The following is a 26,805-nucleotide window of genomic DNA, read 5'->3' on the forward strand; positions in this document are numbered from 1 at the left end:
CAGGAATTTCTCTTAGGGAAAAAAAATATGTAAATCTTGGGATGTATTTTGATATGAATGCTAATGAACTTGGTAACATTTTCCTTTTATGATTCTCATGGATATGATTTCTAGCAGTGAATAATAAGAGACTTCATCATCCACCTTCTCAATTCTGACATCTGCGCTCTATGCCGGATTCTTTCTTTTCTGTCTTTTGAAGAATACATTTCTTATTCTTACCACAAGGTGGCCCTTTGAGCTCTCTGATACATGCCAGGGGCTTCAGCAGGTAAGAGCTCCTTATTGGTTTATTGAAAGCATGATGCTTCCGAGCAACCCTTTTAAAGAGAAAAGCTAGAAACAGTACGGAGAGCTTGTAGCCCAGCAGCTCTGCCTTGAGGAAGTGAGGATCTGCGAACTCTCATTTCAAATTCATCATCATGAGTGAGGTGAGTGAAGAAATCCTTTTATTTTAGGAAATGGGGAGAGACAGAGAAATAGATAGCTGATAAGGCATGAATTTGCTATGAGGCTAAAAACAGAAAAATCAGATTTGGAATATTTAAGGTTGAGTTGTGTTAATATGAGAAGAATATATTGTTTGAAACTATTGTTATAGTATATGTCTATCTTACTTTTCTGACAGTAGGTTATGTACAAGTACTGAATTTAATATGCATTGCTTTAAAATCAGTAAGTAATCTTCACTAGTACATTAATCCTATACCAGTTAACTATGAACAAACCCAGTGAAATGCCATAGAACTTTCTCTGAGCAGATATGAATTGATGAGAAACTTAATTAAATATATTGTGTATGGTTAGTCTTAGGAACTTCTGCTAACTCAAAAGCATCAATTCTGCAGTTTATAAAAATTCACTGGGCAGGAAAAAAAACCCTTTAGTTTCTCATTTTTAGGAAATACTTTAATGAGATCTGCCTAGATATGTATCTTGTGCGTTCTTAAAAAGTCAAGTCAGGCTTCTGGTATACAAAAGTTAGATAGAGATCAGAGTGATTTGGGATAGATCCAAAAATCATCCTGTTTGTCCCTCCTTCTCCACTGCCTACCTTATATTGCTTTCCAATGGTAGAGTATCAGTAGCAATTGTGTTTTTAAAATAAAGAAAATTGTGGTTGTCTCTATGTATCCATCTTAGTGAAATGGTTTTCTAGTATCAAGGCAGCTGTAAGTAGCCCTTGATTGAAAATGTCATGATAGCTCTATTAACAGAGTAATATTTCTCCCACTGCATCTCCTAAGTCTTATTAGACAGGTGTTTCCATTATAAAGATCATTTTGGGCAAAAGCCTAAATTTTTTCCACCCCATGGAATCAAACTGCCTGGAGCAGTATATATGCAGAAGCAGATGTTGTTATGGGATACTGTGATCTACTATTTGAAGAATACCTACCACCTTGTCTAAAAAGGGAGGGGTGGTATCAATAGTTACGAGAAAGAAATATTGCTTTTTTAATAGGCATAACCCGATACTTTTTATGGAGCTCTGGCAGTATATCCATCCCAGGGGACAGAGCTGCCCTGGGACTAGGGAAATTCCTCTCCCAGGTCTCCACAGGCTGACTGAGTGCATAGTTAAGAGAGTCATGTGATCAGATTGTTGAGTTTTGAACATTTATGCGTACAGCTGAATAAATAAACGGGAAAAGGTCAACGTTTTTGTTTAATTACATTAAAATGTCTTTTCTTATGTTTAGCAAATTAAATGGCTAATTGATCTGGCTACATGCCCTTTTTGTTTTAAGTTTTAAAAAGTTTCTTTTTAAACCATATTTGATTTCTCCCGTCCACAGTTTATTATAATCTGATTTTGTTCCTGGTGCCACTAACTATTCATAAAATTGTCATTCACAGTACAATACTACAATATACATTTAGCTCAATTCAGATAAAATCTTTCTCCCCTTCAGTTCAGCATAAACTGGAATTTCTTGCATACCAAAAATAACTGTGTAGCAAAAATAAGAAACTTAGATTGCTAAACTTAGATTGCTAAATTTAGGCTCCATCAGCCATAGGGGAGCCTGAGCTAAAGCCCATCAACCTCTGCCAGTCATTCAATATAATTTAAAGACTGAATCAGAATTTACAAATCTTTTGTGTCAACAGTATGTTTACATTATCCTATAGATATTTTGAAATCCAAAGTTGTAATTCTGAAAAAAAAATGTAAAAAGAATTATCAGAATATAAAATTACATCCCTTGGTAACTGTCTTTTATTCAAAGGGAAAAAGAAACCAATGTGAAAGAGAAATAATGGTTTTTTAAAATAAAAAGAAACAAAAACAGTTTCAGAGAGAATTACAATTATTTGAGCTTTCTGTTTTGGGTGGTGCATTTGATAGAATATTAATTTGGTGAACTGAGCTTTAAAAAAATTGTTTTCAGCTTTAAGGAGATGAAATCTGATATACTTTAATGGGCCTAGCAGTTCAAATATGGCTAGGAAAATATTGTCTCCAAATACTCCTGAAAGAGAATGGACCAAAGGAAGAGATTTCATAGTAGAGGTTTTTATACTTCCAAATGAGTCTAGGATTTTCAGAAATACTCATCTTCTCAGTTCATTTATTTCATTGCATTTAATGATTTTTCTAATTTAATTTCTTTATAATGGGGATAAATGTTGCTAATCTTCTATGGTTATAGAAAAAAATGAATAGCATAGTAACATATTCCTTATTTTGACGTTACTGTTTTTTGTTAGTTAATTTGGTATGTATTCTTTTCTTTTTAAAAGGTTCCCTTGAAATTTAATCTAATAGTTAGTATGATTATAAGACATTTAAAGGAAAGGTATATGCAGTTGGGTGGAAATTGGAACTTGCTTCATTCTTTTTAATAATAGCTATATAAAGCTAATGCACATACTGTATCACATGTACACTCACAATTTTTCAAAGTATTAGAATTTTTCAAAGTATCTATACAGTCCAGTGAGCTTTCTTTGTGTATATCTATAGATATCTGTATATCTACCTTTCACTGCTTGCTTTTGTATATTCAGCATGGAATCCAAAACATAAACCAAGGTAACATAGGGATAGAGTTAAGGTAGCTGGCTCAGTTCCATTGCCTTCCTATGTATTGACTTATGCGTAGCTGAACACTTCCATCAGCCTCTTTGTACCATAAGAAGGATAAATATGGTAGAAGCTAGGAAAATACATAAATGCATACTGAGTCTTTGGATTAAACATATATAACAGTAAAAAGCCAGACTGTCAATACAGTTCTATTTTCATAACCACTGAATTAAACTTAAACCTCAGGTTTAAACCTCAAATTAGTTTTGAAAAAAATAGCAGAAAAAGATATAACAGTATCTTACAATATATTGACTCCATTTTAAAATACATTTTAAGATGAACGCAGCTCTCCCCAATACAAAACAATACAGGAGCCCTTTAGAGTCAACAGGGCTCAATCTAAAGCTAAAAAAGGGCCAATTAGTTAAGGCCAAATTTTGATGCCCAAATTGTGAGTGGGATAACTTTCCTGATGGCATCACTTAGTGGATGGATCCTTATATGTGCACACAAGCTGTCCAGCTCTTTACTGCCTTGGATGTATAGCTAGCTATAATTAGGAGAAATGGGGTACTTAGCACTTTGAAAAAGAATTCTGCAGCTGACATAAGGTGGGTGGGGTGGGGTGAGAGAAAGAAAGCAAAGAAAGATCACTTAATAATTTGAGCTGACATCCCTTTATTAGATGGGTGGGAACCTGCCAGTTGCGGAAAGGGAGCAAAAGATATCTTAAAGTTGTCACTTTGCCTACGCTTTAACTTGGGACAGGTTGAGGATTTGTTACCCTTCCAAGTTTTGCTGATGAAACTATTTAAAAATATAAGTAACCACATACATTTTTCCAACTGCTTCGAGTGTAGCTACATCAGCATAGCCATGAAATATCACTCCATTAATAGAGAAAGGAGGTTGTAGAGATAGGCTTTATACCTCCGAGCAGGTCATTATTTCTATTGATGTGATAATTATAGTTGCAAAGACTAATGCTGTTGACAAGAATGTTAAAGAGAAAATGTCTACTTGGTTGAGATGAGAATAACTCACTAGTTCTGATAATACTACCACATTGACATAAGGATAATTAAAATCAACCCCCAAAACAAATATTTGCAAAATAGTTTGCTTTTAAAAATTACCTTGAAAATCTCCATTAACTTTGGACCTCGTTGCCTCATTGAGGTTGGGTTTCTCTGCTTCTGTCAATACTGTAATGTGATTCTTGTTGTCTATGGACTTTTCTGAACCTTTTGATAAATATCTAATGTAATGTTATTGTGTATTGGTAGGCAAAATCCAACCCCATCTTGTCTGATGTTTTCTCCTTCTGCAGCTTTTGGAAAAATACTGTGCTTTTTCTAGAGTTCTTCCATGTGCAAAGTAATTCCTCCATAAACCTTTGTAAATTTATCATAATTTGAAGGTGGAGACAAGGCAAAACAAAATCACCAACAGTGTGTGAAAGGCTAGCAGCTTAAGTTCTTAACCTTTTATAATAAAAGTTTCTGAACAAGCTTAATTATGAGGATTAAAAGCATAAGGCTTCCCAGAGTTTATGCTGGCAATAAAAACTGTGAACATTGCTTAGAGTCCTTTGTTAGAGCTTGGAAAGAAATCTTATTTCTGTTGCTAGTTAGCCTCCTTGAAGCTAACGATTGAATTCACATCCTCTGATCAAGTTAATCATGCTTTATTTATTTATTAAACTTATGTGCTGCCCATCCTACCCTAAGACAACTTTTATTCATGCAACCACAAAGAGTTCATTTATCAAACTACATTATAAACCCTGGCTTATAAACTTAGCATGTTCACATAACATGCTATGGGAAAGCCAAATAAGTCATGTTAAGGCTTAGTGCTGTTTGTGAATAAGTGTAGGAAAAAGACCAGGGAAGTAGCAGATGCAAAGCTGATTTTGAGTCATTACGAAGCCTTTTTAGTGACATATAATGTTAATGCTTTAATCTTCCTTTCATTCAACAGTAAGGTTTTGTGTGCCCAGGTGATTTTTAAACAGGAAAACAAAACAATATTTTTCATTAGCTCAACGTCTACACAAATTATCCAACCCCTTATTAACTTCTTTCCATTCTTTCTTTAAAAAAAAAAAATCTTCAATCTCCATTTGCTTTCACCCAAATCTTAGTGAATGATCCTATTTTATAACACCATAGTTTTGGATAGATGATTTATTTCTGACAATTTTTTTCCTGGTAACAAACCAAAGAATCCAATGTTGCTATGCTTGCAATTTGCAAGCAAGGGAATATTGACCTTTTTTTAAAAAAAACAAAAAAACCCAGCTCTTGTAATCATTTCCTGTAACTATAGCAATTAAAGATGAAAGGGGGAAAGGAAAAAGAGATGAATGAATCTATTACTGAGGCAAATATCTCTATGAGTGATATTAATACATGTTTTCCAAATATCCAGTACTGTATTGCTTATCTCATAGATTTTGCATAAGGCTAACAATCTCATGGAGATGGGAAGCCAAATTTGGTTCTTTATTTAAAACATGGATTGTTGGTCCATTATTTTTAAAAATATTTTGATAAGCAGAATTTTCTTTGAACAGATTTGTAGAATGAACCATACTTTCATGCAGTTCAAAAGCAGGAATTTATTCATATGGAATTTTCTTCTCCTGTTTTGATACGTATGCTTGACCAATTTTGACCAATTTCATTCTAAAGATATTGGCCCAGAGGCTGAATCATAGGCCAGATCAACAAGGTCTATGCCATTAGCTGGGATGAACTATCTTATCCACAGACACAGGATTCTGCTAGATCAGTGGTGGGTTGCTAACTGGTTTACTGCCAGTTCGCTCGTGCTTGTGTATGCGCAAAAACATCCGGGCAGGTGGGCGGAGCATCTCGCACTCACCATTACTGGTTCGGCCGGACCAGGCCAAACCTGGAGCAACCCACCTCTGTGCTGGATCCATATTCTAAGAAGAAGCCCACTGCTTCTTCTTTAGAGTCTGTTCTTCAGTTCTTTCAACTTGCCTCTTGGGAAACGCAAGTTTTCCACAACTGCTTTTCCCTATGATTATGCAGACTGGATCTAGATAAATCAGCAAGGAAAGAGACAGCCACCATTAGTAAGCAGTGTTAGTTTAGTTCCAGAATATGCAGGTAGTCTCAGTGATTGCATTGAGTAATTAAAATATTAATGGATTGCTTAGTGTGCCCAGTTGGGTTTTGTTAAGAATATAACTCAACTACTCATTTTTGTAATATAGAATTAATAGTGGAAACTAAATAAAACTAAAATTCAGAAGTGACACAGAAGTGGTAGTGATTAATGTTGATCCCTTTGGTGCTTGCTTTTTGCAACGGACTTACTGCTTACCACTCCAAACCAGCATAATTTAAGAGGAAGAAAAAGAAAGGATGTTTTAATCAACTAAATATACAAGCACACAGGTGAGCAAATATGTCATAAATAAGGACTTGTAGCCTTAATTAAAGGGCTTGTTCACTTACTTATTTTAAGTCTGTTGTAACAACACACAGGCTACTCTTCAAAACATCCACCCACATGAATGCCTGATTTGGCCTTGCCCGTTTGGCTTTCTTAACCTGTCTAGTGTATTCCCAAAATGTTAAGTGCCTCAAATATTTGCTTCTTTCTGCCTTAAACTGTGCTCTAATTATTAATAAAATTTATATATGCTTATCAGTGATTGAGCAGTTTATAAGTAATAAAACCATAAAAATCTTACAAAAATATGCACAATAGGGAGAATGCCCTCAAGTCACCAACCACTCTTGCCAGTTGACAGAACCAGGTCTTAACACTCTTCCAGAAAGCCAGACAATTGAGGACCAACCTCACCTGGTGGGGGAGGTGTTCCATTGGGCAGAGGCAACAGCAGAGAAGGCTCTTTTCCTAGACCCCACCAGCTTTTTTAACCAACAAGATCCATGATATACCATCCCTGCCTGATCAGGTGAGGCTTGATGTAATTGGGATGAGACAATTCCTCAGGTAACCTGGATCTATGCTATGAAAGGCTTTTAACTTCTGGTCTCTTGTTTGCTGCCCTTCCTTTGCATACTGCAAAAGAAGTATGCAAAACTTTCTGGTTATGCTGCTCAATCATGCTATTCTCCATTCTACAAAATAGCTGTAGCCAGAAAAAGAGGACAGCAAGGAGAGTCAGAGCACCATTATTAGGCAGCAGCTTTTTCCACTGCTAGTGAAGCAAAGCTCTGAGAATATGGTACCTTCTTTAAGCTGATGCCCTCCAGACACTTCAGCATTTACACACCTTGTCCTTAGCCAGCAAGCTCGTTTGCAATGCTGACTAGGGATGTGGGAAATTGTATTGTAACATGCTTGGAAGGAACAGTCTTTGGGAGCTGTTCTGCAGCACCTGCTTGCTGAAAACATCCAGAAAATTATACAATATATTAAGCAAGTTATGTACATTTCAATTTATTTTCTATATACTTCCTTTTCTCCTCCTCTTACCCTCCCTGATTTTATTGATATTAAATGCTATTAGAGCAAGTTATGACATACTGAAGGGATGAATCTATTTGTCTTACTCCTATTCTGGCTAATAAGAATGTTCTGAAAATCTATACATAATAAATTGGCTAAGATCCAGGCTATTAACATCATGAATACATGGAAACTTATACACGCAGATGGTGCTTAAAATAAAAGTGACCCCATTTGTGAAAGATGCTGTAATTTTATCATGCCTGGGGGCATTCTAGTTTTGTTGCCCTGAATATCCAGCAGTCACCTAGGTAACAAGGGATGCATTTGTAATGTTTTATAATTTGCAAAATTGCCATCCCTATTTCTCCTACAGTATAGTCTTCACAAACTTTGAATATAATGTAGTATTAGATTTCCTCTGTCACATAAGATATAATCCACCAGGTACTTTTGCAAAAATATGCAATCTATCTCATAATAGATAAGAGAAACCATCTTCAAAACAGTAAAAAATGGTTGAAGCAGGTTGGCATTCAAAGCGTTTTTTCCAGTTCTAGTTTAAATGGACATATATCCATCTAGGAGAGATAAAAGTTGCTTTCCTTATCCCTATCCTGTCGGTATTGCACCTCTCCTGGGGCACCATCGAATGATACAGGTAGTCCTCAAGTTATAACCACAATTGAACCCAAAATGTATGTTTCTAAGTGAAACATTTAAGTGGGGCTTGTCCCATTTTATGACTTTTTTGCCATGGTTGTTAAGTGAATCATTGCATTTGTTAAGCTAATAACATGGTTCTAAAGTGAATCTGGCTTCCTATTGACTTTGCTTGTCAAAAGGGGAATCTCATGACCATCAGACACTGCAGCCGTCATAAATAAGAGCCAGTTGCCAAGCATCTGAATTTTGATCAGATGGCTCTGGGGGTGCTGCAAAGGTTGTAAGTGCCATTGTAACTTTGAACAGTCACTAAGTGAGCTGTAGTAAGTCGAGGACTACTTATATTTTACTGTTCGGGAGTTGCCCTATTGGGAAGAGGTTCCTGCCTTCCCCTTTCAGCCCCTCCCTATCTACCAATCAGGACACTGCAGTACAAAGAGGGAAGGTCTGACTTCAGAACTGGTCTTCTGTAGACTGATGAGTCTGCCTCGCATTCCAGGCCTCACTGGGCCATTTCCCTGGTTAAAATAATGTGAAATGAAGAACTATGAAAGACATCATAGCAGAAACAGTCCATAGAGGAGAGAACTGTGATTGTATTGCTTAGCTTGGCTCTGCAAATCAAGATAACTGACACTGACAAGATGCTGAGAACAGTAGGCAGAAGTGGACTTTTGACCACTGCAATATCCTTGCAATGCTTATTTCTTTTGTACTGGCATACAATCTATTTCAGTGAGCTAACTTTAGTTATAACAATGTAGCAGCCAAAGGATAGTTTTTCATTCTGATCTGGAGGTCTATGAAGCTTTTCCTAAATGCCCCTAAACAATGAAAGGCAAATGCTCTGTGCAATTTCACTATTTTTATATCCCTGCAGTAGCAGAAAAGTAGATTTAAAATGCAGCCTTCCTCCCACCTTATATGAGGACTTTCTGGTGCCATAAGGTCTACAACCCTAACTTTCATCCCTTTAGCTATCTTCAGCACAATTGAAGGACTGTCAGTGGAAGAGAGAGCTTAAGTGACATGCACTCACCATACCTGGTGGTGACAACCATCTCTCTGAGTTGGTTGCAGCTCCTGGTACTTTTTGAAACAAAGATGTTCATTTCTTTGCAATGACAGGTATTCAGGACTTTAGATTCCTCTTTGAGGCCTAGTGCCTTTGGAATGGCAGATGCCAAAATTTGTTGAAAATAAGATGTTGAGTAAAGTTAACAGCCACCACCTCAAAACTGTCACAAAGATCTGTCCTCCTATTCTCTTTAAGGTCATCCTCTTCTCTTTAATAAAGGTGGGATTAATATAAAATGATTTATTGGGGGCAAGTGTTTGCCATTAATTAATATACAGTACTGTTCTGGAAGACAGCTTTTAACTAAATAACAGCTGGATATGCTGTCTGGAAAATTTAATTATCTTCTAATCTCACCTTTCTCTCTGTTTATAGCTTAAGTCTTCCGGGTAAAAACAAAAGCAATTTTTTTCTTCCATTGAAGGATCATTTATATTCTAATGCCTTTCTTCTTCCCTTCCTCTACACTGGTGGTTCCCAACCTTTTTTTAGCCATGCCCCACCTAAGCATATCTAAAATCCTGATGCCCCCCCACCCCGGTGACATATAATTCTTACTTTACTCAAAAAGTGAACTCTATTCATGCAGAGGAAGCCTAAAAGGCTATTAACTTAGTTTAAACAAGGTTCAAATTGCCCCCATTAAAAATCAAATTGTCCCCCTGTGGGGCATGGGCCCCACATTGGGAACCACTGCTCTACACCTTTCTCAAGATTCACTGTGAATTTGTCAGCTGAATTCATTCTACAATCCCCACGGCAAGTTTTGAATTTTCCCTCATACTTCAGCATCTCTTTTTACCAGGGCTTGTAGACATCATGGACTACAGGTAGTCCTCGGCTTACAACATTTAGTGACCATTCAAAGTTACAATGGCATTCAAAGAAGTGACTTATGTCCATTTTTCACACAACTGTCACAGCATCCCCTTAGTCATGTGATCAAAATTCAGAAGCTTGATAACTGATTCATATTTATGATGACTGCAGTGTCCTGGCGTCATGTGATCAGTTTTTGCTACCTCCTGACAAGCAAAGTCAATGGGGAAGCCAGAGTCACTTAACAATCATATTACTAACTTAACTATTGCAATGATTCACTTAACAACTGTAGCAAGAAAAATCACAAAATGGGACAAAATTCACATAACAAATGTCTCATTTAGCAACATAAAATTTGGGCTCAATTGTGGCTGTAAATTGAGGACTATCTGTATACAGTAGCACAGGCCTGGATCAGAGGCAAGTAAGATATGAATAGTTTAGTTGTATGATTGTATCTTACAGTTTTATACCATTATTTGCTGCCTCAAAAATGTTAGATGTCAGAAAAAATAAATTATTATTAAACAAGTATGCCAGAGTTACGCTGCTAGTTATTCTAATTTAGGGATTAATCTCAAAAGTAATTTTCTGCACTTCATTCTTTGTTATCCAATGTGCCACTGAAATTTCTTGCTGTCTTCAAAACACTTTCCCAACAAACATGCTGGCTGGGAAATCCTGGGAGTTGAAATCCACACATCTTAAATTTGCTGAGGCTGAAAAACAGTGCCCTAGAGCAGTGATGGCGAAGCTTTTCGGCACCAAGTGCCCAAACCAGAATGTGCGTGCATGCGCTGGAATACCAGCAACCTGAATAGCAGCTGACTGGTTCGCACAAGCCTGTTTTGGGGTATTTTCAGGCCATCTTTTGAGCTGTTTTCAGGCCATTTTTCTGCTGTTTTCAGGCCAAAAACAGCTCAAAAAGCAGCCTGAAAATAGCCCCAAAACACTCTGTTTTTGGCCGTTTTTCAGGCCATTTTTCAGACCATATTCCCGTGCTCAAGTGCCTGCAAAGAACAGCTGGCTGGTGCCCATGTGCGTACCAGAAACCAGAAGAACAGCTGGCAATTGTGTGTGTTGGGGTGGGTTTCATTTTTTACTACCGGTTCTGTGAGTGTGGCTTAATTTTATAGGTGTGGCTTAGTGGTCATGTGACTGGCAAGGAAGGTGCCAGCCAATCCCCAGGTTCATGTAGATCGCAAAGCTCGCTGGCATTCTTGGTAGCTTTATGTCGCCCCACTACTGGCTGCACTCTGTGAAGTCACAGCCGTAGTCTTTCTTACCTTTAGGCAGCCACAGGAGGAGGCAATAATGCAGCAGGGCAGGCAGGGCAGGAAGTCAGCAAGCTTTGGGAAGTCAGCAAGGATCAGGAAGTCAACAAATGACAACGCAAGAGCCAGGCCAGTAAAGATAGTGGGCCACATGGTGAACGCAGTATATATAGTGCTCTCAAAAGCGGGGTGTTCCACAAGCCAGCGAGTCAGTGAGCAGCAGGCAGATAGGCAGGTAGGGTGAGCATTGTGCGGATGGGCAGTAAGTGAGGGAGAGAGCAGCGAGTAGGTGCACACCAGGAACAAGCAGGGACAGGCCCGGGGACCATACTGATACGGGGCCAGGTTGCCATTGCTATCGGTTCAGAAAGTTACAGCTGATTATTACTACCTATTCAGCTGAACCAGACCGAACCAGTAGGAACCCACCTCTGGTGCACATGCCCACAGAGAGAGGTCTGCATGCCACCTCTGGTTTACCATCATGGCCCTATAGCATTGAGTGTGTCCAGAATTTTCCCCAGATCTAGAACTGAATTATAATTTTGGGAGTGACAGAAAGGGAAACTTATTAAATATATGAGGGATAATGCTACCAGCTGCACTTAGCTAAATCTTTTAAAAGATAGCTTCTTCCAGTACTACCCAACCTTTTTCTCTAAGGGTCTGAAAAATTCTACTTTGTGCTACCTTTAATACCAAGACATGTCCTCCTTCTGGTATAAATTTGGCTATTTAATGAAAGCCGTACCCCAGCATGGGATGTGTGGAAGCATAGCATCTATAACAGGTTCAAGCTCCATGCTACAACATGAGACCCTCTCTGTTTTGAGGACCTGATGTGATTGTGATTTAGTGAAGAACAACATCTATCTGGGCTTCACCACCTTTTTCAAAACCTTTACTAGGTGCTTCTTGGAAAGCAGCAGAAGCTGCTGCTGTTGTGCTGCTGCCAGAATTTTACAACTGGTGGTAGCTTGCTGAAAAGGACTCCTTAGAAGGATTTAGCCAAGCCTTCCAGGATGGCTGCAATTGCATTTCTCTGGAATCCGTACTGGAAAATTGTAATGAGCTCATTTGGCAAAGAACCCAATTTTTTTCTGCCCGGTTGTCTTTGACTGTCTCCTCACTCTTTCTCTGTTTATAATTGTTGTGAAAGCTGCTACATACTGAGTTTATCTGGCCTTTCTCTCCTTTGTTCTTCTGTTGTCTCACTCTTTGTCAACTTTAGTTAGCTCACCTCCCTTCACTACTTTTTCCTGTCTGTCTTTTATCTGCCTTATGTTTTTTGGAGGTGTCCTGAGGCCAAGCTCAGTTTGCATAAGTGGTACACATTCTCCACCTTCTCCTAGCTTCCTTGGAAAGCGAGAGAGTTGAGTAAAACTGCTCTCTTAATTGATCCCTTGAACCTTGTTTTCTTGATTATTCAGCTATTATTTCATATTTCACTGGTGTCCTACACAGTATCTTCCAAATGGGCAACACAAATTACTGCTTGAAAGACTGGGATTTGTTTGTCTTTCAATATCTCAATATTACCACCTCTTGTAGAAGGGAAAGGCCCAACAGACAGACAATGCCTTTTCTTATTTTTATATCGGTAAACAAGGCATCTAAATACACAGAAAGCAATCAAAAAGTAGAAGTAATTTCCCCAGTCACAGAACTGCACAAGATTCCATGTATACTTTATATCACAGAAGTTAAGATGAGTCTGAGGTCAGAATGATTAATGAATGCTTGGTATATGAGAACCATCCCTGAATTCTTGTTGTAGATGATTACAATTTTCCAGTATATGGAAAATGAGGATGTAAACATTCTGAATTTTGAACACCTCACTTAAATAAAAAGGTTATTGTAATCAAACATCACTCATGTCTTGCTCATGTTTAGGACACATATATATGGAAAAAACATATCAAACCTCACTCTGGTTCTCAACAACTATATGTTAACTTTGGGCTTTCAGATGAAAAACATATATGATGAAAAACGTATTTATGTGAACAGCAACTCTCATAGACAGGGTTTTCTTGCTTCCTTTCTTTTATTCCTTGTATTCCTTGCCTTTGTAATCCAGTGAGTACTCAAGAAACAAAATTTTAAAAAGCAAAACATCTAAAAGTTAAAGCATAAACTAAAATCAATACTCCAAGACAAAACCACTTAACAATTAAAAGCCTGGCAAAAGAGATGCATTGTTACAGATTTTGAAATGCTAAGAGTATGGGGGCCAAAGGAAAAGTGCTCCATAGGTTAGGAGTAGTGCAGGAGATGATTGTAGCTGATGATGGACTTGGAAATCTGTGGCTTCTTCAGAAAAAGCTCTCCTATCATCTTAACAGCTGGGCAGGTTCCAAGTGGGAGAGGTAACCCTTTAGACAGGAAGATCACAAACTACAAAGGCTTACATTTGATTGTGTAGTATCCCTGCTACTTAGAAGTCAATTTCCTCTTCACACAAAAGTCCAAACGCAACTGTCACTTACAATGTTTGAGGGAGGGCTAATATTGTAGTATTTTGACATTATAAGCAGTAACAGGGCAACAGTTTAGTCTAGTGAAAAGGACTACGGGAGATATGATAATAGTGTTCCCATATTTGAGGGGCTACCACAAAGAAGAGGGGGGGGGTCAACCTATTTTTCAAAGCACCCAAAGGCAAGGCAAGAAACAATGGATGGAGAGAAACAATGAAAGAAGAGAAGCAACGTAAAACTAGTTGACCAGCAAGGTTCCTTCCCGCTCTGTTATTCTATGTTCTATGCTCTAACATGATACAGTAGGAAGTGTGGCAGCTGTACATGACACTGCAACTTTATTCTACATACGGGTAACATGAGGATAGGCCTCAAGTTATCAGAAGTTTTTTTTATTCTGCTAAATAAATGTCAGACATGAAATACTTTTAAGGAGCTGCTAATTCCCCATTCGGCTATTTAAATATGATTATTTATAGTGTAAATATATAATTTAAAATACTTCATTTGGATCCAGTTCCTTTTTTGCACTCTAATGAAAATAAAGGCCACATCCTTTATTATAATAGGATAGAAATAACAGCAATCAATTCTGTGTGGGAGGACAGGAACAGCTAACCATGTCTTTTGCACTTACCCTTTGTAAAGGAAGCATATGGTATTTACCAAAATGTACATGAAAGCAAGGTCAAGAACAACTATATTGCTATTGCATGCAAGTTGTTCTATTTAAGTACATGAATATTTCAAGGGAGTTGGAACATCAGGGAATCACCTTTTCAGATGTTTGCAAAATCATTTTCAAATACTATTAAATTTCTACAGGAGAGATATGTCTGATCCCAGGATCCTTGAATCTGGATCTGCCAAAGAATAGGCTTACTTCAAAATTTTTGTATTTACATAATTTGGATTCTATTTCATTTCCACTGTTCTGATAGAAACAGAAATTGCAATATTCCCATTTACAGTTTACCTAAGAGTATAGAGGTATGTCTTCTTATTAGCAATATTGGTGGATTGTATTATCTACAGTTGGGTGACAGATTTTAATTGCAAGTACTTGAGGTATTGGATTGGATCCCTGACCCAAAAGTGCTTTTTCAAGAGGCAACTGGACTCTCTATCCCTGATTTTCCTATTAAAAAATTTGGGTTGACCCTCTCTTATAATGGTTCCACAATTCTTGGTATACCCATTGATCTTATGCTAGTACAGAGACAAGGATAATGTTATGAAATAGCAGATGAGTTCCCGTTGACCTCATGTTTTTCCTAAAACATGTGTAACTCATAACTTGGTAACTTCTAATTTAGATTACTACAACACAGTCTACATGTGACTGCTCTTGAAGACCATTTAGAACTTACAACTGTCCCAGAGTACAGCAGCACACTCGATGTTGAGTGTCATTATGTTTGCTCTTGTTACACACAGTATCTGTTGTGCAAGCTACACTGGTTCCCTGTTTTATTCCAGGTGCAATTTAAGGTGCTAAATGGCATGGGACCAGGTTAACTGCAATGCTATTTGTCCCAGAGCAGTGAGTGTAGGCACAATCCAAGTTCTTTGCTTTAAACATTACCACTATCTGGGTATATGGAAGTGTGATTTTTCCATTGCAGTCTCTGCCCTATGGAATATATTCCCCCTGAGGTCTGACAGAACCCTGCCCTTTTATTATCCTGGAGATCACTTAAAACCTGGATTTTCCTCCAGGCATTGGGGTAGGACAAGATCAGGGTAGGATGAGAATATGGGGACATCAGAAAAGTATGGCTGTGGTACCAAGTCTTTGGGTTTTTACTTTTATTGCTGTTGGTTTTATGCTGTTTATATAATTTTATTAGTTGTAAGCTGCTCACATTTTATTTTTGCAAACCTACATAAGACCCTCACCAGATTACAAAGCATGTGAATTTTATGTTTGCCTTTTCCTATCCGTTTTAAAGGATACCATTTTTGGAAGTTGTCTTGCAAATATAAATCATGTGTCCTGATTTTCAGAGGCATCCAAAAATAGGTTGACTGTAATTGAGTTAAAATGAAAATAAATTAAGGGTGACATACAGCACTTGAATTACCCAGTACAGCCCTAGCAATCTAACTTAAATTGTTTTAAAATCAATATCTAGGCTTTTGCAGAAAAAAAGGATAGGCTGCATCAAATACTGCATAAATATACTACAGAATAGTGCCACTCTGGTTCACAAACCAGTCCCTGAAAAATAACTGTCTTCATCAAAAAGTATACTGAAAAGTATGAACTCACTTCTGAATGGCTCTACATACCATCAATATATTTTCTTTTTCTTTTTTTTTAATTCCTTTTAAAAAAAATCATATCTTCTCTGGCTATTTGGGTGAAAGCTGTTAATTATTGTAAATTCTTGTTAAAAATAAACTAGATTCTCTCCCATGTGCATTGGCTAAGTTCAGCTAAGACAACATAGAGTGGACCTCATTATATCTCCCTGCAATATAGCAGATCACAAAGAGATCAGAAAATTGGAGGTTGCAGCAATCCAAATTTAGGAGTGAATTCCACATAAATATTGATTGAATATACAGAGCTTCAAATTCAGAATCTTAAGCACTATCTACTCATGCCCTCTGCATGGATCAATACATCTGTCAGTTCCATGTTCTCAGGGTATCACTTTGGTTTAAATGTCAAGCGCTTACTGCTTAATTACAAAAAAGAAGCACATTGGTGATCTCTGTTCCTCCTCCTTCTTCATGAAAAAACTCACTCTTAAATTTTTTCCATCACTCACATCTTTCCCTTAAAATGTGGGGAAAACTACTCCTGTTTCCTTCCACATTCCCTGTGTTGATAGTGATGTACTAGGATTCAGTGCAAGGTTTAAACTATGACATCTTCTGTTGATGGACAATGAGGATGAGATGATGACATTTTCTTGTTCTTTGCATTCTTCCCGCCATATCGTGGTGTCTGCAATTTTGCATTTCACCTGCCACATCATCTGGTCTGCAGCATCTTGCATGTCAGTCTCTCAAGCCTTGTTTGGGGTTCAATGTATAATGATGCAACATTGAAATCTTAGCCAACTTGTCGCAAAGTCTGATGCCTACCTTCTTCCTATCTCATCCAGGCTTGGGGACCAGCATGACAGAGTTGATGGGATGATGACATGGAAGCAGATATTTCCCTCTCTTTTTCAGAGAAGATAGTGGAAAGAAAAATTCTTCTAACCAGACAACTGTTGTCCTACTGAAGGATCATGGCCCTGGGTAGCAGCTCCCTGAGATGCAGTGCACATTCTTTCTGCAAAATAAAAATAAGCGTAGAACAGGGGTGTGGAATCTCATAGCCAATGTTTTTTAGCTTTGCAGCAAGTTCCAAATTATGCTGATGGCATTATGTGGGGCATTTCTTCCCTGAAATGAAGACTCCAAAGGGATGTGCTGCAAAAGCCTCTGCAAGATCAATACACTAGTCCCTCAACACTTAAAACATAAAATAGTTGTTCTGTCCATCAATCCAACAGCAACATAGCTTTGCCATTTGAGCTTTGCCAAACTAAAATAACAAGACCAATTTGCTTTGGCATTTAAACAAAGACAAATAGAAGAGAGGATAGAAAAGGTAGAAATGGATGAAAAGAATTTACAGAGAAAGTTTAAGGATTTTTAGTTCCAAAAAATAATTTCAACTTTTTCAGAGATAGGAATGGAATTTTGATAATTCTGGAAACAAGGTTTATGCCATATAATTCTCATGATAATGCATACCGTGTTTCCCTGAAAATAAGACAGGGTCTTATTTTCTTTTGACCCCCGAAATAAGCACTTGGCCTTTTCGGGGAGGCCTTATTATTTTTGAGGTGCAGGAGGCAGTGAGCATAGTAACACCTCATGGCTGCTGCTGTGTGGCAATATTTTCAGGGAGGGCTTATTTTTGGGGGGAGGGCTTATTTTAACACATGTGCTCAAAAGCCCGATTGGGCTTATTATCTGGAGAGGTCTTATTTTTAGGGAAACAGGGTATCATTCTCTGTGGTTTGTGTTATACCTTTGGCTTGTATTATACTTTTCACTTTCCCTTTTTATAATGACAGATTTAAAATGAGTTTGGTTTTCTGTGCAGTTTTTAATGATGTCTCTTTGATGTTTTGCAAAACTTAAAAACTTATCTGGCCCCAAGCAGCCATAAACTGCATTACCTCCTAAGCTTCATAACAACATTGTTTATCTTTTTAAAAAGTATAATCATTGTTTTTTTATATTCATGTTAATTGTAGCTTAGATAGCTCATCAGCAAGAGAAAGTGAAAGAAATTATGTTTCTGCCTTCTTTATCATGACTAGTGGTATTTGCTTTGCAACTTGGTGGCTTCTAGATGCATTGGACTACAACTCCCATGAACTCTATTGAATACAAAAAAATAGGAATTATGGGACAAGGTGTCTGACACATATGGGATTCATCTGCTTGGAGACAACTCTGGTATCATTTTAGTGTGCTTACTTGATATAACTTTTATTCTTTCAGCCATTAAAACTAAATCATTATTAAAACAGACAATTAGATTGAAGTTGATGGAGGAAATTAGTAAACTACTTCTGACTTTGAAATGGACCAGATTGTTTGCCTCTAGTTAGCAAATAGCTTGTTCATTGCAAAGCCAGTTTGAATTTGCTCCTGCCCTTACCCATAGGTGCCTTCACACTGCAAGTGCCTTTCAAACTGAGTGGACTTTGGGTTGGACATCACCAGGTTTAGTTATAACTGCAATTTTGTCAGAACTGGATATAAATTGCTTAAATAAAATATGGAAAAGATGGTTTACATTGCTTTTCCTCTCATAAAGGATAGTATACATATGTGAAATGGCTTAATATGTCCCACTGTGGAACATAATAGAGATAATGTGTGCACTTTTCTTTCCTTTAACTAGGCATTTTCCAGCTGGCCATAATGGAAAGCAGCTGCTAAGATTCCTTAAAAACATCCTTAAGAAGTGACTCTAATAGAAGGAATATTAACTCTACTAAAGGCCAGGAGGATGTTAATTTATATTTCAAAAGTGTCTTCCTTAAGTTCTTTTATCCACTAATCATAATCAGACATTCAATATGCAGGGTCCCAAAGGCAATTTATGATAGTTCTCATAGTTATTGACTGGATAGACTCAGATAAAAACAATAAAGAACCTTGTGACACTTTAAAAACTAATATACTTATTATAGCACTTGTTTCCATGCTCTCAGAGCTTGAGGCAAGTGGTCCTGAACTGGAGGGAGAAACATTCATTCAGATTTTAAACATTTATTTTTAATTACATGTTTGAATTGCTGGTTTCCAAGATATCCAGGCAGCTTCCATGACTTTCTCCTCTCTTCACTGAATCTTCGCACCATCCCTTATGGATGGATCTAAAGTCAATGAATAACTTAATACTGTTGTTGGGGGAATCTGATTCTTCCCAATATACACTCTAATTACTTCACAATTTTGACTCTCTGGAAAACTTGCAACAGCAGGGCCATTTTTGAAATCTATAGATGCTGCTGACTTTTGAACTGAAAGAAAATGGTTGCATTAATAATGGCTGATTAACTTCAGCAACACATTGTGCCAGCTTTATTTGTTATATAAATATTGCTAATTCAAGCTAGCTCCCTTCAGTTTTGATTGAAAAGTTCCTAAACTTCTGTTGCAATGCCATTCTCTTGTTTTGGTTTTCCCTTCAATGGCTGAAATATGAAAAAATTATTCATGCTAATCAGCAGATCAGCCTATTTTCTCCTATGCACTGATCAAATAAAAATTTGAGGTTGGCGGGAGTTAGATATGCCAGAAAGGTATTGAATTCAATTCTGCAGGTACAGTTCAGAAAGCTATTTAATAGCAAGGAATGATTTGCACTGTGAGCTATCTCTGATCAAGACCTTGTCCTCCTTCAGTCAGTTCTTTTCACACTGATCCACACTGGAGCAACAAAGATTCAGCGAAAATATTGATATAGCATGTAGCTACAGTGAAAAGGCAGAAACTCTTATTGGTGTCTGGGAATTATTGAGAAAGGAGTGAACATTAATTTTGCCAAATGAATATGATGGAATACAACACAAAGAGAGTAGGAAATAGCTTTCTATCTCATAATCTTCGAATGTGAGTTCATCCAAGAAAGCTAAATATTGTGAATTTCAGACAGATTCACACAATGTATAGTTATGAAACTATTTAGTAAAAAAGGTAATGATGACAATCAAGTTAGAAGGCAAGTTAATTCAAATGAATTAAACACATTTTAGAGATAAATACTGTATGCCATGAAGCCTTGTGTTATTTCCTACATTGAAAAGTCACATTAATGCTCAGAGTAATACTTGCTAGAGAGTTAGAATTTGATTGGCAGCCATAGGAACAAAGGCCGAAGAATTCAAAACACAGAAATCTTGATAGAAAGAGAAAAATATACGAACGACAACTACATTACATTGATGCTGAATATGAATGGAAATGGGTACTAGGTTTATAACAATGTATTTTTTTTCCTAATATAGCTTGTAACAAACTGCTAATGTACATCCTTTTCCTCCTTTTCTTTCTCAGAGACAAGGTGCTGGAGCAACAAACGGAAAAGGCAAGGCCCCTAATGACAATGGTAAGAATAGTTGGATTATATTCGGTTCCACCGGCTCCTGCAGAAAACCCTAAACACAGAACTAATTGATATCAGACACTAGTGAAGCCACTTTCCCAGCAAGTCTGCTTTAAACAGCAGGCTTTGTCAAAACATTTGTCTCTCACAAATTAAAAAATAGTTAACTGGTTCTGAGTCAGCCTTGCTTTAAAGACATCTTTAAGTCTTGATAGTCTTCTTTTTAATATATAAATGATTAATAGAAGATGAAATTTTTGCTTGTGCAATCTAAAGATGTGACTTGTGGTTTTTAGAATTTGATTTTGCCTTTTTAGCATTCCATTTCTTTCTCTATGTATCTTCATTTCGCCTTCCTTCATACACACTAGAGATCTATTACATACGTGCTCCAGAAAGGCTTTGGCCTGGTCTAATCAAAAATTATGAAGCGGTTATGATGGGACAAAGTGCATCTTAATAACTCTTCCTCTCTGTTGTCAAGAAGGTCCTGTTCTGTAAGTTAGGTATCGAGTGTGTGATCTGAGGACCTTTGTGGAGATGGCTCTTGCATTCATTGCTTCTCTAAGCTTGTTAAATAGCAGGTTGCTGTGAAAAAGAATTGCAGAAATGGCCAGCTGGAAAACATCAGGGGTTTAGCTGGTTTTTTTTAGGATTAGGGTTTTTTATTCCCATGAAGATCCAAGGATTTCTAGTCAAAATATGTTTCCTTTTCCTACCATAAGGTTTGGAGGATTGCAAGGATACCTTATACTTGGGGAAACTGAACTGAATGTGGAAGTAGCAGTTCTTCTGGTCTGTCTATGATGGGTTGGAAATATTCCTATTCATGCTGTTGGCACAGGCTTGAGGGAGTGGGGTGATTCTAGAAAAATTAAGCTCACAGCCACACTTGCTATTTTGGCAGAAAAGATATTGATGGTATCCAAGTAAGAGCTGAACTAGTAGAATTTCTTTTTCCACAATAGAGTAGCTGACTTCAAATAGCTTAGTGTCAGTGTAGGACACGGAATTAGGGGAAGGCTGTATGTATGTGCAAGAAGTGGAAAACTATAGATTTGTAAATCTGTTCAAATGGGAAGGGAATATTGTCTCAATCTACTGCCATTCTGGGATCCATTCATTCCCCCCACCAACACCAGCAGTCAGACTTACCACCAGCAGCTCCACCACTGATAGCAAAGCAAACAGGTTGCCATCCCAACCTTTCTTCCATCCACTTTTCTTCAGTAGTAATTTATCATTCTGTGATCACCAAGAATATTTTTGCTAGGTAGGCTTCTCTCTAGGGAAGAGCAAGGAAATGTTTTCCACCCAGTTTTTTTTCTTTGTGCATGTTTTATACATCTTGAGGCTTTCCTAAGTCTTCTAAAAGTGCCACTGATATATCAATGGTACTATTCAGGTTATATATGCAAACACATTCATCTTTAACATTGGAGAAAAAAAATGGAATCATGGTATCAGAGGCTGTGCATCACATTCTTCATCTATTCAAAGATCTTTCTGGATAAAGCCCTGTAAGAGATTTGCTATCTAAAGGGAGAATAATATGGTGGTTTGGAAGCATAATACTGCAGTTTTTAAGCCTGCATTAAACTGCAGTAAATCCTGCCCCTGTCAGATACCCATGTCAAGTTGTCTCTTGCTTCTCATCTGCCATATGCAGCAGCATTTTGCTTGCTGACTCAGATGAAAAGCTGATTTGGTCTGTGTCAGGTGAATCAATGAGCAAGTAAGCTAGCTTAGGGTTCTGATAGCAGTGCCTTTTTGATAACATGTTTTTTTTTGTTGTAACTGTTCTCAGTAGGAAATGGTCTCAGCTCATAGACTGGATGGGTTCATGTTATACAATTGGTACCAGAAGATGAAGCGGTGGGGTGTGTGTGGAGCAAAAGAGTATCCAAACAACTATTGCTTGCCCTTTCTTTTTAAATCTCTGCCTGACAGTCAGCTGTACTATTCCTACCCAGAAGAAAGGCACTTCCTGTGTCCAAGATGCACTGGAGGAGAGCATGGGGTGCAATGGACATTTTTTCAACAATATGCTCAAAATAAGATCTCAAGTGTAATGTTTTTGTACTGAGAGCTGCTGTGGTTAAATCTCTCATTAGCACTGGCAGAGAAGGCATTTGGTGGGTCCCAGGAGATGTGCCTTCTCAACTGTGATGTCCACCTTATGGAACATCTTCCTCCACCAAAAAGAAACATTAAATCAACTCCATTCCTTTTGATTATTTTTTAAAGTGGCTTGATATATATCAGGCTTGGGACTCCTAGAGAACTGGAGACTTGCGTAGATAGCTTTATTGTTGGGGGGGGGGCATTTTTAATTCTCCTTTTGCCTACGTTTTTTTTTCTTTAGAGGATATTTTCTAATACATTTTAAAATATTTTTAGCTGTTGTTTTATTTTTTTTTCTATTTTATCCCATTGTTGTACACCGCTCAACTGCTATTTGTGCAGTTGATGTACATTTGATTATTTAATAAAGAAATAGCCATCCAAATTTTTTCCCTTTCCCCTGTTAGAGCTATGCAGAAAGTTGTCTATTTTTTAAAGGGGAACAGCCTGCCTTAGCCCAGTAGTTATTAGATGCACTGAAATCTGCAGCAATAGCTTGTGCTCCTGTGCACAATTCCAGTCGTCTTATTCTGCAATAGTCAGAATAAAACTGTTCAGCCAAACAGGACCAGATCCACCGCATAATGGTAGCCCATCATATGTTAGCTAAATATCCCACAGAAATATTTTGTTTGATGATTCTGAATGATACTGAGAATATGAGCAGATAGATGGTTTCTCCCTCCCATCCTCTTCTCCTGGATTCACCCTTCAAGTAATTTGTCTGAAGAGCCGAGGTGGCGCAGTGGTTAGAGTGCAGTACTGCAGGCCACTTCAGCTGACTGCTATCTGCAGTTCGGCGGTTCAAATCTCACCGGCTCAAGGTTGACTCAGCCTTCCATCCTTCCGAGGTGGGTGAAATGAGGACCCAGACTGTGGGGGCAATATGCTGATTCTGTAAACCGCTTAGAGAGGGCTGAAAGCCCTAGGAAGCGGTATATAAGTCTAACTGCTATTGCTATTGCTATTATCTACTATATGAGGTAAACAGGAAATAATGCCTTCCATTAAAACAGTGGTGCTATCCCAGTCATTAGATTTTTGTGCAGATACTAGCAGGTAGATATTCTGCATTTCTTCCCCTACTAATTAGCTGATTAGCCTGAATTTTCATCTCCTGTGATTGGGATTGGTAGGGGAAATCATGTGAAAGAGGGGGAAATATTGCACATGTGGAGACCACACCAGATGTAGGCAACCTGTATGGACATTGTGGTTCAAAGGGTTTTCTACCCATGGTGCATTTTATACTGGTATTGGAGTATTTCCTCTAGAGTTTTGTGTGAGTGCACTAAAGACTGCTTCTTTTCCATTTTAAGAGGTTCATACTGAAACATTCTAGGGTCTCTCCATGTCTTCAGCTCTGCAGCAAGGAAGTTATAACTAATGTTGGGTTTATGAGCATTTGTTTTTTTTAAGGGCATCATTTTGCATTTTGAGATTGTCATTAAAATGCACAGAGTTGGTTTTACTTGCTTAAGCCTGGGTGCTATATAACACAATAATGAAACAGAATGTTCTTAAATATTTAATTATTCATTCCATGACAACAAAAAGATAAAAAGGTGCCTTTTGGCAAGACCCAACAGCATGGAGAATCTGCCTTTCTAGGACAGATAACAATATTCCAGTCTTCAGCACCTTGGCAGATAGAGTTGGCCATGTGCATAGTGTTCTTTTTTACAGAAAATAACTGCAACCCAAGAAAGAGGACTTCACAACTCCTAATCTTCATGCTTGCACAACCATCTTTTTTAATTTCTCCATGTTGTCATAAGCACATTTTCCATTGCTCAGCACTTCCTGTCAGTCACCTGCCTTCACACCATCTTCTATGCCTCTTACATAATTTAAAAAGGATTGCTATACAAATTGTCTCATATATGTTATAAGTGGAAAACTGCATCAAAACCAATGAAGTGTAGCTTGCTAGTTCATTTATTCTACAAAGCTTACAAAATTGCAATCCTGAATTACTAACTACTCTTCTCACCTCTCCTTTTTCTTTTTAAAAAGGGATGTGCCCTGTTTGACCAAGAAAATTTCTTTTAAATAGCTATTTGTTTAGATATTTATAAAATTAATGCATGATAGGTCATAATTTCCATAGCTTTCTAATAATTTGCCTAAGAGGAAAGTAACGTAGATCCGTATTGGTGGGGAAATGAAACTGGTAGATCCAATGTAGGAAAATGAAAATGTTAAAACTTTTTATTAAAAAGAACCTGCTCATGCTTCTGCTATCTTGACATCAAATGTTGATTAAGAGGCAAACTGTATTGCAAAGACTTTAAAACATGCTATGTGGAATTGTTCCCATCTATGTTACAGAATATAAATGTAAAGATGTAGACCAGTTCAGCCTACCAACATTGCTTTTAGTTTACCAGATTATGTCAGAACAAAATGCCTAGCGATTTCTGCACTTAGAATTCAGAATTTTTATTCCGCAAAGGATCCTGGCTATGCCTATTTTTTGCCCTGTACATGCCATGCAAACCTGGGACTCCCCTTGAACTAATATAAATTATGCAGTCTTTGTGTCACAGGAGAGACTTGAAGATGCAGGTCAGGATTCACTTTTTAAAGATAGAATAATAAGTGGCATCAGTTCACATTTATAATTGCCAACAACATGCCCCATCATTTCTGGGCATAACTGGGGGAAAGCTGTGGTGTTGATAGGTCATTTAGGTGGGATAGGTAGTATAGAATTTTAATAAATAAATGTACAGTTACATCAGTCTGAATCTGCTGTATTTTTCCTCCCATTAAAACCAGTGTGAGGAAAAATAGCTTATTTAAAAACAGAACTACTACAGTGAAAAGTTATGATAGCCTGTCCATCAAGCCTGATGGAATTCAACTTTGAAAAAGGCAGATGTATTATTTTGACTCTTGCCTTGGGAAAACATATTTTCCCAGAACAAAACAACAGGTTGCATACCTTTCTTGTACACAAAATGTGTGGTATTTGCAATGAATGTACTGTGTTTTTCAAAGCTGGTTTTATGTTGCTATAGAATAAAATATTCACTATAACTGGCAATGACATTTAATGAATATATTTCATTCTGAGATATTTGTTTGTGTGTGTGTGTGTGTGTGTGTGCGCGCATGCGTGTGCATGCGTGTGTGCGCACATGCTTTCTTCAGCTTTGAAATAACTTGAAACTGTCTTGATTGGCATCAGCCCATCAGATTCAGCCATTTTTGGACAAATTTTGGCAGCATGAATCCTAGAATGCTAATAACATAAATTGTTATCAGAGTAAGGCAAGTTCCTTTTCAAAAAATGCAGCAAAATCAATCCTATCCCTTTGGATAGGTTGTTCTTGTCCTAGGACCATTCTTTTAGCAACTGTTCAAAATTATGACAGTACTAAGCAAATGACTTAGTAATTGACCTCACAACTTTTGTTCAGTCTCTATGGTGACATGATCCAAATTTGGACACTTGGAAACCAACATGTATTTACAATGGTTGCAATATCACAGGGTCACATGAGCACCATTTGTGACCTTCCCTGGAAGCTTTCAGCAAACAAGGTCAATGGGGAAGCCAGATTCATTTAACAATCACACAATTCACTTAACAACCATGTCAAAAAGAGTCATACAATCAGGCATGGCTGACTTAACAATCCCCTTTCTTAGCAACGGACATTCCAGTACAAACTGTGGTCATAAGTTGAGGACTACTTGCATATTTGTTACACTGGCATTTTCCATAGTCGAAGCTGGTGAATCGGATGCTCTCTGTGCAGAATGCAAATTCCTATGCTTTGTTCTATTTCAGTTTGTATGTATGCCAGTGACGTGCGCTCAGCTTTAGCCCCGGTGAGGCTGTTTTTAGACTTGTAGACTTCAACTCCCAGAATTCCACAGCCAGGCATGCTCAGTTCCTATTTAAAGCGACAGCATTTCCCCCCCTTGCAAAATAAGTTTTCCCATTCTTTTTCTTCTCCCTCCCTCTCTCCCTCCCTCCCCCTCTCTCAAACAGACACATGCACACAGAGAACTTTGATCCTTCTCTCATTCACTCACTCTCAAACACAAACACAGAAGTTGGATTGGATATATTTTCCAAAGGCTTGAAAGCAGCTCCTCTGCCATACCCCCCCTTTCCCTGCTGCCTTCCGATCAAACTTTTTGAATTCCTCCCCCCTCCCCACACACGGACCTTTTCCAGCCGTTTCAGAGACGATTTCAACTCTGCTTCTCCCTGCCCTCCC

The 26,805-nt window shown here is 37.8% G+C and overlaps 1 protein-coding gene and 1 long non-coding RNA gene across 2 annotated transcripts in view; one reads left to right on the forward strand and one right to left on the reverse strand.

Moving 5' to 3' along the window:
• Positions 1 to 348: 348 nt before the first annotated feature.
• The window catches only part of PCP4 (Purkinje cell protein 4), a 62,172-nt gene continuing 35,715 nt past the window's right edge, over positions 349 to 26,805 (forward strand). The window contains exons 1-2 of the mRNA XM_032219220.1: positions 349 to 431; positions 20,398 to 20,449. Of these exons, the coding sequence (XP_032075111.1) occupies positions 423 to 431; positions 20,398 to 20,449 (61 nt within the window). The 5' untranslated portion in view covers positions 349 to 422. The remainder of the gene's footprint in view (positions 432 to 20,397; positions 20,450 to 26,805) is intronic.
• LOC116509918 lies at positions 16,749 to 26,791 on the reverse strand. The gene is made up of 3 exons (XR_004255574.1): positions 26,754 to 26,791; positions 21,602 to 21,731; positions 16,749 to 17,104 (listed from the first exon to the last, which is right to left on the reverse strand). It is a non-coding gene; the product is annotated as an uncharacterized LOC116509918 (long non-coding RNA).

This window comes from Thamnophis elegans, chromosome 6 (genome assembly GCF_009769535.1).
Source record: "Thamnophis elegans isolate rThaEle1 chromosome 6, rThaEle1.pri, whole genome shotgun sequence".
Classification (NCBI taxonomy): Eukaryota; Metazoa; Chordata; class Lepidosauria; order Squamata; family Colubridae; genus Thamnophis; species Thamnophis elegans.